General features: G+C 42.7%; 1 protein-coding gene across 1 annotated transcript in view; it reads right to left on the bottom strand.

Annotated features, from left to right (window-relative positions):
• Positions 1 to 6,783: 6,783 nt before the first annotated feature.
• Positions 6,784 to 12,480, bottom strand: part of BMP3 (bone morphogenetic protein 3) — a 46,411-nt gene continuing 40,714 nt past the window's right edge. Inside the window, exon 3 of the mRNA XM_083175671.1 lies at positions 6,784 to 7,482. Coding sequence (XP_083031797.1) covers positions 7,291 to 7,482 — 192 coding nt within the window. The 3' untranslated portion in view covers positions 6,784 to 7,290. The remainder of the gene's footprint in view (positions 7,483 to 12,480) is intronic.

The following is a 12,480-nucleotide window of genomic DNA, read 5'->3' as shown; positions in this document are numbered from 1 at the left end:
ACCCTACAGGATCTCTGACTTTTGGAAAATGGGCACTTGCTAAAAGCTTACGCTAAAGGTGCCCATACAAGGTGCGGTGAACTCTGTGCTTCTAGTACTAAATTGCATAGCATCTAGTACAGAAAGCATACAATGTGCTACAGCACCGTGCTCTTTGTACTAGATACGATGCAATCTAGTACTAAAAGCACGGGCTGCACAGACTTTATGTGCTGTGCGATCGGATGTGCACGGCAGTGCGCATATCATCACACTGCCTGTTGCACCGTGTATGCAGTGGCGTAGCTACGTTTTGGGCGCCCCCCCGCCGTTAGGGGGGGGGGCGCCCGCCCTCGCCGCCGCCCCGCCAAGCACCCCTACTCCCCTGCCCTGCCATCCCGCCGCCTATGCAAACCCCCCCCCCCAATCCCCCACAGCCTTACCTATTGCGCTGGTCCCGGCGGCTCCGTTCTTCTGCTGAGGACCACCACAAAATGGCCGCCCCCATACAGCAGACAGTTTCAGAGAACTGTGTGCTATATGGGGGTGGCCATTTTGGGGTGGTCCTCAGCAGAAGAACGGAGCCGCCGGGACCAGCGCGATAGGTAAGTCTGCGGGGGATTGGGGGGGGGGTTAACTATAGCACCGCAGCCCCCGGCGCCCCCACATGCACAGCGCCCCCCCGCGGTGGCGGGGGCTGCGGTGCTATAGTTACGCCGCTGCATGTATGGGCACCTTAAGGATAGTTATTAGTTATAATATAATAATAATTTTATCTTTCTCCAGCAGGACACAATGCTCATTACAGACATCAATAACAATGCCAATAAAACAGAAGAAGTGATTCAGTAATAGACAAGTCATACAGACATAAAAAGAAAACCTTGATCACACAGTAATTAAGCATAATGCAGGATTGGGGCAGGCAATTTTAGTAATAGCTTCCACGAGTTATGTATTACACCCTCACAAGGTACCAGGCAGCAGTTATCCTGGGCACATAGGCGCTGATTCCATGGGTGCTCCGGGGCCCGAACACCCATGGAAACTGATAAGCACCCACGGGCTGCCCAAACCTGCCCATGCACTTACTGTGCTTCTGCGCGGTGGCACAGATCCTGCCTGTCTGTCAGCCTAGGGAGTGAGCTGCTACCTTGTTCTGAAGGCAGAACTGGGCGGGCAGCAGCAGCATCCTCCCAGGCAGCAATTGCACTTCCTTGCTTCACAAACCTGATTACATTCCACAGCCCCTCTTACTGCCGACGACAGGGATACTGATGAAAAGCACGGTGCTGGGCCACGGCTGCCACCGGTTTTCTCTCATCTGCCTGGCCCTGACTAGCTCAGCATCCTGCCCCCTGCACATTGGGACAAGAGGAGGTTCAACATGCTGAAGGGAAAGCTTCCAGCCTCAAGTAGATCAAAGAAGTAAGCTAATATTAAATTATATAAAAGGGGTGTAAAATTGTTGTGGGGGGGAGGGGTGTGTGTATGTGATAGGTATAAGGCATATGAGGGGTGGTGGGGTGATTTAAATAAATAAAATATATAAAGGGGTACACAAAATTCTAATACAGCATGTGTGGGTGTGTCCTGCACCTCTCTGTCCCATCACATGAATTTTGACAGTGTGGTGTATTGTGTAAAAAGGGGGACTCTGCTGCTGTAAAGTGTAAAAATGAGGGGGACTCTGCTGCCATAATTTGAATATTGGAGACAACTGTGCTGCATAATATAAATTAGTATTATTTTGTGGCCACGCCCCTTCCCCATGAAGCCACTCCCCTAGATTTTTGGCTTGAGCACCCACCAGCAAAAACATAAATCGGTACCTATGCTTGGGCAAACTGCTTAGATTACCCAGGGTGGAATAGGTTATCCCTAGAAGAGATAAATTGGCACAACGAAGAGTGCAGTGTATAATAGTAACCATATTCCTCTAGTATCTATGTGCAGTAGGACAGCACAGCTCTGACTGAGAGTGTGGTAAGATGAAGGGGACTGTGCTGCAGGTGGGATGAGAGAATAAGCAGTTTTGTTCCCAGTGCGGTGGATATAAAGTAGGCAGGGGTTGCCGATTTACGTTTTTTCCGGTGGGTGCTCCCACAGACTATCAGACTATCACCCCCCCCCCCACTCACCCGCTACTCGCCTTCGGAAGATGGGAACTAGCAGCAGTATTAATATCGCTACTAGTTCCCATCCGCCACAGGGACCCCCGCTGCTGACAGCATATCCGCTGTTGGGAACCCGCTGCCGTGGCCCGTGCCATCGGTACTCCTCACTTTCCATGGGTGCTCGGGCCCCGGAGCACCCATGGTTTCGGCGCCTATGAAAGTAGGTGTACAAGAACATATATGTCATGTTGTGCCTGTCCTTTATAAATATATACCAAAGGCATGCAGTAAGATTACTGTACTCACTATTGTGACTCCGGCTGATTGCCAAATTCAAACTGATCTCCTGTACCTAGCAGTGAGTATCTGTAAGTGCCAACAATAATGTCTGGTCTTGTGTACAGAATAGGTGGGGCGGGGCAATGTAAACACAATTTGCATTCAGACAGCCTTCTTTTAGATCTGCTCACTATTTCCCATTTGTAAAGAAATTGTGTATATGTAATGCACTAACAAGGAAATGTACATTATATCATTAAAAATACATGTTAAAAAAAACAAACAATAAAAATCGCTTATACATTTATTGACATAAAAAAAATTTAAATGCTATACGAAACATGTTTTCTTACATCTATACATTTCCCTGGTTTCTCTAGAAACAAAACCTAAATGCAAAATTGGAAAAAATAACAAAACAATAAGCAAAGAAAAAAATAAAAGAAAGACTCCCAGGAAGAAACTGTGACAATATAAAAGATTTATGAACGGAGTATAAGTAGGAGCATTCCCAGGGACACACTGAGCAGAAGTGCTGAGCAAAGATATTAAAATAAAATAAATAAAAAATAAATAAAATAATCTACCAGTTCCCTCTTACAAATGTATGACAAATATGCACATATGTGTTTACATTTATTGCTAAGACTATGCCCTTGTAATATATTCATGTTTATTAGTGAATTGGACCATGTATTATAGATGTATATGTCTTATAGTTATTAGTCTTAATATTTTCACTTTTAAAAATGTGAGGTCAGTTTATGAGTCCGTCGCGTAATGTATGTGTTTGAAGTTTGTAAAATGTTTAACAGAAATGTTGTCACTTACATGTAAAGCAAATCCCATGCAGTTGGCTGTATAAGGGGCACCTGTGTTTGTGATCTGACATTTTTTTCTTAGAAAACTTTCGTTTGGGTCTTCGCCTAACATGTTTTTTTTTATAAGAAAAGTCCCTTGTCATGATTGCATGTGACACTGCTTTACAAATTTTCTCTTTTTTTTTCTTTGTCAATAAACACGAAAGTGCTTTGTTAAGGTGCGTTCAATTTACACTTTTTTAAACAATAAATATGCACAACAACAATTTTGTTAACAATATTATTGTGCATATCGTCTAGGGTGCAAGCACTATATCGTTAATAATGTGCACTGCTGTGGGTCGATAACGCTTCCCCCTGCGTCTAAACATGCAGTCAAATTTTGCCCACATCGTTAAGAATTGCATGTTCAGCGGGGCCGGGAGACGTCACTGAACAATGTCGTTAACTTATCGTTCAGTGTGTATGCCCTATATCATATAGTGCAGGCATGGGAAACCTGTAGCTCTCCAGCTGTTGTGAAACTACACATCCCAGCATGCATTGTGACAGTTGTAGCATTCCCTAATAGTAAAACTGTGGCAAGACATGCTGGGACAGGTTGCCCATGCCTAGACTATAGTAAGTACCCAGCTTTAGTTTTTACTATATATATTTATGCTTGTCTAAAATGTGCCTTTAAATTTAAATACATGTGGTGCTAATTCAGTATCTGTGAGACTTGAAATTACCAATAAACTAAGATTATATATATAGTTCCTTGAAGCTTGTAAATATAATTTAAATAAATTAATCTTTACGAACTGTATTACTCTTATTAGTGTGGAAATTGATTGTTTAACCCCTTGAGTGTTGTGGTGGGTTTTTCTGGGGCAGGACAAACCTACCAGGGCAGGTTTGTCCTGCCCCAGAAATACCCACCACAGCACTTAGGGCTTAGATCTCTTACTTTCTGAATCTCTCATCCTATTAAATTTCACCCATAGGCTCTTTTCAGAGTCTGTATCCCTGTATGTATTAATTTCTTATTGCTGCCATAAATAAAACATTAGCCCCCTACTGTAATGGTGTACTTGAAATAATATACAAAATCAAGTAATCCAATTAAAACAATTCCATTAGTGTCTTTTTATTAATGCCATTTTAAGTGACGATAGGTGCTGTGTATTTAACTAATAATGCAGACTGTGTAGAAGGTGATGTTTTCCTATTGCGACATGTATTTAAAATGTATTTGCTTTCTAAAAGCCTCCTTAAATCTCTGTTAACTAGTAATAATAACTTATCTTCAGGTCTTTATGTATCCAATATATCATACGTGACTTCTAATATCCTAACATACGATAGGGGCATATTAGCAAATGTATACATGATACTTGTAAGCAAACTATTTCATATGCAGCTAAAATTACAAATGTATTCAATATGTACTAATTGATTAACATTCACAAAAATATTAAGTATTTTCTTTTCCAATGAAAGCAACCGACATGTCACATGAGGCTGTCTCCTCCTATTCCTGTACAGTACTTCTAGAGAAGGCATTTGTAGCGTTCTACTTGTACTGTAAATTGCTAGAGGTAATGCAATGTGCTGTGCACTCCAATCACCTGCACATTTTCCTTTATTAGCAACGTGATGGTGAACAGTGTAAGTAGAAGAGCTAGATTAAAAGGCAGAAACTTCCTATGCATCTACCTCTCAACTACTATTTTAATAAATGGAGGGCAAATCGCAGGTTGAGATGGTCATTGGTGAGTTAACCATTTATAGTCACCATTGATGGGTAACCACAATGGTGTGAAATCAAGTCCAAGGGAACCATGAATGGTTTCCCCCACCGATAGTCATCCCGGCTTTACCATTCACTTTACCATTCACGCCAAAGCTAGGCTCCGAGTCCCAACAAGTTGGTGGGTTCTGTGTCATGGATGACAGGAAACCATCTAGTGCTCCCTAATTGATGGTAAAATCAGTCACGATTGGATATTGACCATTAAGGATTTTGAATTATTGATGATTGATGACATCCCTCTTTGCAGGTGATAGGTTTACACGTGACCCAGTGCATCTGCCTGAATTTATTTAAAAACTAACAAAGATACTGAAGAGAGAAAGGAGCACATGCAGGTTGGGGGCTGACAAGTAGCATAGCAACTTCTTTATTGCTCACCTGGGGTGGGAGGCATCAAGAGTCCCGCCAGCCTCAGAATGTATATTGGCATTTACTCAGGCCGTATGCATAAAGAAAACAGGAACAACTCTTGAGGTAAGAACTGTCCTTTGCAATGATAGGACTTCCAGGTTTATGACCTGGAGTCCTATTCCTGCTGTGGAGGGTGCTGGGAGTGATCTGATTGGATCCCTCTCAGTGGGACAGTGCGATAAAAGCTCATAGGCTTCTACTAGGCAATGCCCACCTCATCCAAGCTCCGGAATCTATCGCATCCCGTCCCTTGTGTTCGGAAAACACTGGGTTTACCTGTAGTCATATTATTTTTCTACCTATTAGGATAGGGGAGACGTTTACTTTAATAGGCATAATATTAATGTAGCTATTTAATTAGCAGTAAGCTTTGACTAGTGAAATACAATTTAAACTGCTGAACAAAAATTTAGTTGGTTGAGCGTAATTACCATAGGCGCAAGGGGTGCAGCTGCTATGGGGCCCAGAGCTGAAGGGGGCCCACCTTTACTGTCTAAGTAATATGTTTTACATACGTTTATCACTTGCTAAATAGGGGGCCCTTACAAACTTTTGCTATGGGGCCTACAAATATCTAGTTACGCCCCTGGTTGGTTGCGATGTTGGAATTCCACGTTTTGCTGTAAAAAGGGGCCCCCTTAAGTATTGAGTAAGCCGGAATGTAATTCTCACAAATTATGTGAAAATAGTGGTCTAACAAGACAACCATATACTGTACATATGACAATACATTTATCATCCTCATAGAGAAGCAACAGGCAGATTTATTTTTGTGTGATACAGTATAACAAAATTAAATATTGTTTATTTTACACAATTTCTTTCCTCTGTCATGTCCATTATACAATTTGTTTACACTACTGAAAAAAAAGTGCTGGTTAAAAAAAAAGTAAAATCAATAAAGTTTTCAATTATGTTACACAAACTCCTGGTTACAAACCACTTTCAATTATGTTTTTTTTTTTTACTATTTACACTTGCTATCATGCAGCAAAGGATGCTCCTCTAGTACTTATAAGTATCAAATCTATGGTAACACGCAGGGCCGGCGCCACCACTAGGCAAATCTAGGCATTTGCCTAGGGCGCCGGCCACTGGAGGGCGGTATTTCGCCCCCCCTTGCCGCCCGGGTACCTGTCCTGCGGCGTATATGTGCGTAAAAGCTGGCGGCGGCGGCAGCGGGGGGTCCCTGCAGTCAATAAGAAATAACGAGCGCTATTCGCCGGGCTATGCGGAATCGCTTCTGTTTTGGAAACACTGGCCGCACGCTGATTGGCTGAGATTCAGCCAATCAGCGTGCGCCGTGCGGCCAGTGTTTCCAAAACAGAAGCGCTTCCGCATAGCCCGGCGGATAGCGCTTGTTATTCCTTATTGACTGCAGGGACCCCCTGCTGCCGCCGCCAGCTTTACAGCGCCGCAGGACAGGTACCCGGGCGGCAGACACCGGGGCGCCCCCACCCCGACTTGCCTGGGGCGCTCTGGTGCCTTGCACCGGCCCTGGTAACACGCATGTAACAGACACAAGAAATGTATGGACTGTACATATATATATGATGAAAAGATCATAGCCAAGTGAATGCTGAGAGTCTGAAGGCACATTACAGCTCCAGCTGTTTATAGTTCCGTTTTTGTCCCCCGATACAAAAATATATGCGTCTTTGGAAATATAGTAAAAGAACTCCTATTTATGAGCTTATTTTAAATGGGAGCTTATCTTCTTGTGTTGTACGACTTGCATGCAGCAGAGGTCCATTGCCCAGTGTTTGTAATCTATATAGTTTTGCATTGCTGTCTCTGTTAAACTTGAACATTTAAGGAAATGGTTGTACTGAAAGTGCAAATATGAAGATTGCTTTAAACACTTTTGAAGGCTTGAGAAGTTGAGATGTTATCTGCAGGCGCAGGACTCCACTGTCATGTTGGGATATACTTTGATCACAACATTTTTATTTTCATCAAAGAAGAGTATACTGAGAGAAGACATCTTTTCTGGGACACAGCAGGGCTCAGGAATACCGGGCACTACACCCACTGCACGAACAATGCTCTGGATAGTGGCATGGTTTGATGGCTTCAGGGACTGTAGAAAACAAAAAGGAGTGTTAATTTGATGGCTAGCCAGAAAGCAATGCCTAATTCTTACACTTCTTATAGTATAAGTACTAGAACTCAAGTGAACAAACAGTTGTTTTAATGGGGGAATGCTGTTGTGTTTGCGCAGCCGCAGCTCCCATCTTAAGTGACAGGAGCTATTCAATTGTTTGTGCAAATGGGCAAGCATACCATGGGTGTCAATTATTTCTGCTCACACCCTCCTGAGGTGGAGAGCAGAAGCAAACGAAAAGGTGGCTTTTGGGTGCCCAAACTACCATTTTGGCAGTGTGCCCAATATTTTGCATTTTGGTGCCACAAGCATGACAAAGTAAAGGGCACACGCGGCGGCACCCTTTTGCAGAACAATTGAATACCACCAGTTAGGCTCTCATAAAAACAGTTGCATACCCCCCTAAGAGTCAATTTGCACAATATAAATAAACACCTGTTATTCAAATTCAAATGTTTTCTAGTTATAGCAGTTTTAGAATTATAATTATTTCATAATAATTAACACAGATGGAAGAGCTGCAAAGATGTACACTCTTTATTAAGCTACAGTACGAAGGAGACTGACATTACTAAGGAGGGTGCATGAAATGCTGCAGCTACGGAGAATGGTAGGAAGGATGAACCGTAACAGTGGGTTGCTCTGTCTTCTGAGGCCTCCACCCTGCTCTAAAAAGGGCAGAGGCTACTTGTGGACATGCACAAATGGGCAATAAGCATAAGCAAGAACTCATGTAGAGGGGCACTCATGTTCATGGCATATAAAAATATAGATAATATTAAAACTTATATAACAAAGACTTAAAGACTAGGTTACAAGCAATTCAAAATAACAGTGTCAGTACCAACATTGGAATTATTCTGTGGGGCGAAGCACTTGAATTCCACCCCCCCCCCCCCCCCCATAAGGAGCAGTGTTAAGGTGGGCATACATCAAGCAGATTTGGACCGATTTCGGCCAATTGCGATCAATCGGCCCGATAAATCGGACCAAATCGGTTCTTCATGACATGGGTTCGGGTCTGATGCGCGGTCCCGTGCGTATCAGACCCGGCCCCAGGGGTCGGACCGGCGGGACATACGATGTAGGTCAGTCCGGGCGGTGAGGAGCAGTGGGGGCAGGCGGCTGGGGAGGAAGCAGTGGGGCAGCAGTGCGTTACCAGATCAGTGCTGGGGCGGGCGGCGGTGACCATCAATCTCACTCTCCACTGTCCATGTCCAGCGCTGTAGCGGGCGGGCAGCCGCGGCTATTACATCTTTAAAATAACATGTGAAATGACTGCCCGGCTAATGATTGGCTGAGATAGAGCACTCTCAGCCATACAGTGGCCTCCCTCTGTGACATATACTGTCACTTCTGCGTCCACCTCTGAATCAGGGACTAATTCACACCCAGTATGAATGGTATTCAGCAATTTTCGCACTTCTGCACACCAGCAAAGCAGGGTGCACCTGCGGGAGCCTAGAAAGTGCGATCACTGGAGTCTGCTGTATTAGTACAAGGCGGCGACTAAGTGCTGAGAGGCGGCAACGCAGCATTTTCTGGGAGCAGTCTGGACAATGCAGGTGTGTCCGGATCACTCAGATCACAGAGATCACTCACACGCAGCCGGTTATGTGCAAGCGCTTGCACTTTAGCGATGCAACCCCTGTCGAAGCACCGGCAGTCGGGATACTGACCATCGGCATCCCCCCTGTGGGATCGCCATACCACACCCTATTTGAATTACAGTAGTTTTACATATGTCTCCCTATTTAATTTCTGAAGGAATATGAGAGATTAAAGGGGTTCTGAAATAGAATTGAAAGTATGTCTTCATTATAATCATAGATAATCATAATTTTTTCCACCACCAAGGGTTGCAAGAAGGACCTGAAAACTGAGATTTTTGGCAAGGTTCCAAAATCTGTACAAAATTGCATGTTTGAAAATTGCTAATTTTTTGGCCAAATCTCAAATGTAATAGAATGTGATTTCTCAGGTATAAATGGAATTTGCATGTGATTTATGGTGATCTTTGGTCATGGTAATGTGCAAATTTTAATCACGGAAATTTGTGGGTTTTTTTGCCATGTGTGATTTTTTTTTTCACATAGTAATGTGCGATTTTTAGGTAAAAAAGAAAATGTAAAAAATGGCGTAAGGTCTCTCTCTCCCCCCCCTGCCCCAAGCATAGCCAGCCCAGGGCTCATTGAACCGGTCCTGGTTTTAGAAATTCAGGAGACATTTAGAAATGATAGGGGTTCCCTGTTATTTCTAAAGCCAGCACCGGGCTCAAGTGCCGGTCCTGGTTCCCAAAATAGAGAGGACAAAATAAACAGGGGCCCCCCGTATTTTGGCAACCAGCACCGGGCACAAACAGCCAGCAGGGTAATGCCACACCTGGGGGAACTATTGATACTAGTTCCCCCAGCCAAAGCATTCATCCCTGTGGCTGGCCAGCCCGGGCAGGAACCCTGGAGGAGTGGGGACCCTCCAATAAAGTGGTCGTCCCCCCCCCTCCAGAATTAACCCTTTCCAGGGCAGTGGGCACCAGGCTGTTGGTTAAATCATTAATAATAATTGTTTAATGCTGTGGAACTACAAGTCCCAGCAAGCCTGCACGGCTTGGAGAACCACAAGTCCCAGCATGTGGGGTATTAAAGAGCCCGCTGGTACTTGTAGTTCTCCAAAATTTGCCAGTCTGAACCTGGTCTATTTGCTTTGAGTTATGGTAACGTTTACCAAAAACACATCCTATTACATTTGCAAATTGTATACTTTATAATGGGAAAACATCTGGATGCGATTTGAAGTGTGAAAAAAATGATAGGTCAAAATGTGTGAATTTCGCAGCAAAAAGTGCGATTTTTAACCCAATTCCCATCCTATTACAAGTGCAAATTACACAAAACAGGCGGATTTGGACGTTTTTAGATTAAAACTCTCAAAAGTCTAAAAATCTCATCCTATTACAAGTCACTCCAAATGTCTTCTTATTTTCATTATGCTGAAGTTGAATTCAGACTATACCCAGATGTGTTGAAAATCCTTTTGGAAAATTCTGCACTAGTCCACTGAGCTTACTTTTTATTTGTGCTCCCTAGAAACATTGTACAGCAATCAGTGCACATTCCAGGTGACATTTTGCTTTTGGGATCTAAAAATAAAATAATTGTAGAATAATTCCTCGTGGGCTTTTGAGTCTTTATTTAATGTTCCAATGATTGTACAGAAAAAGTAGCCAACACTTGCCAATGTTAAGCATACTTAGCTATGAATGGCAATTTTCTACCAGATTCAAGGTAAAAGCCTGATACGGTTTAAATTAGACCTCCTTGCAATTTTGTTTCTATTCATTTAGGAAAAAAGAATTGTGAATAATAACCTCGTCTAACAGTGGTTAGTAGTTTTGACAGCCTTGCAGATACAAATTCTGTTTAATGTATAATTGAAGATTATATTTATTTTGTCATAAAAAAAAAACTTATTTACAGCAGATTCCTTGTTTTATTAGGATGTTCCTCCTTGTTAGTTTGGTTTTACATGAATGGAAAGAGCCTTCTATATTCTCAGCATTGATATGGAAGTAGGAATAAAAGCTTTTTAAATACCGGACTGTAAAGGCCCATACACACTGGGCAACTTTCAACTGAAAGCCACTAAGTTTACTCATTTGAGCTGCTTTCGTCTTGAAAACAGCCCAGTGTGTGCGGGGCAGCGATGAGCAGTGAGTGGTGATGCGTACTCTTGCATCATCACTGGCCCAGCTAGTCATCTGCCGGCATTACCAGCAGATTAGCGAGGGAGTGGATGGCTTTCCATAGCATCCTGCTATGGAAAGCCGTCCACCCCGGGGACGGGGTATGCAAACGTCTCTATTTGAAAATGTCTTCTTAAAATGCATTTAAATATATATTCAGTTATACTACTATTTTTCGCACATTATGGCTTCATATTTTAGTCCCCTCTTTTTTCTATTGAGGCAAATCTCTGGCCCTTTCAATGTTAATTGATGCTTAATGTCTTCGAAGATCTTTTGAAGCAATTCCAACTGCTGAGTTTGCCAAATGCATGGATACTATCTGGCCTATGAGTCAGATGCACTAGCCGGTCACGCACATTTCGAATGGTCCTTCTAGACTCTATAAGAACAAATTATAGACAAAGGCATCACATGTGTGCTCCTCTGTTCTTTAATCCCATGTGACTTATACTTGCCAAAAACGATCAGTCTTTTACTATCTGTCTTTCTTCAGTCTTACTTACATGCAAAACGACTAATGCTTTTTTTTTTTTTTTGGAGGGGGGGGGGGACATTAAAACTTTGTAAAAATCAAATACATAGCATGTCCTCATATTTATATGGATAGGACAAATAGATTGACTGACTGGTGGAACATTATAAGATAGGACTGTTCAATGTAGTCTAGCAGCTCAAGTTACAGATCTTCTGACTATTACAGGTGACTATAACAAGTACTGCATCTCTGGCTAATGGTAAGAGAATGTCACATCTTACATATACAAACAGATATTATGGGAGCCATATACAATACAGTTATGTGCATACAGTAGCTGTAAACTATTGCAGATTTTAAAGACTTGTTATAGTTTTAGCATGAAAATTTCCGGATATCGATCCCAACCTTTGGGCTCGATGTGATCCAAACTCTCTTCAGACATTTCTGGAATTCTTTGCTCTCTGACAAACGTGGCATTCCCTCCAAGTTAAATTCGCCATCAGTTCCTGCAGCTGAGGAGTCTTATCTCTTGGACAACTGTTGTAGATCACAGTCATCTCCACTAAAACATTTTGCTGACTTAAAAAAAAAACTGAATTTACGGTCTCAGTAAAGTATTTTGATAGTCTTAAGGGAACCAGGAGTAAACCCCATAAGTAAATTACGTAACAGAATATGGGGGGGATCATTGTATGACCTGCCAATAGTGTGAAGCCTTCTAAAGAGTCTAAAAGTGGGCTGGTGAAGTTGC

Source organism: Crinia signifera, chromosome 1, assembly GCF_055691185.1.
Source record: "Crinia signifera chromosome 1, ASM5569118v1, whole genome shotgun sequence".
NCBI lineage: Eukaryota > Metazoa > Chordata > Amphibia > Anura > Myobatrachidae > Crinia > Crinia signifera.
This window is presented reverse-complemented; position numbering and strand designations above follow the sequence as displayed.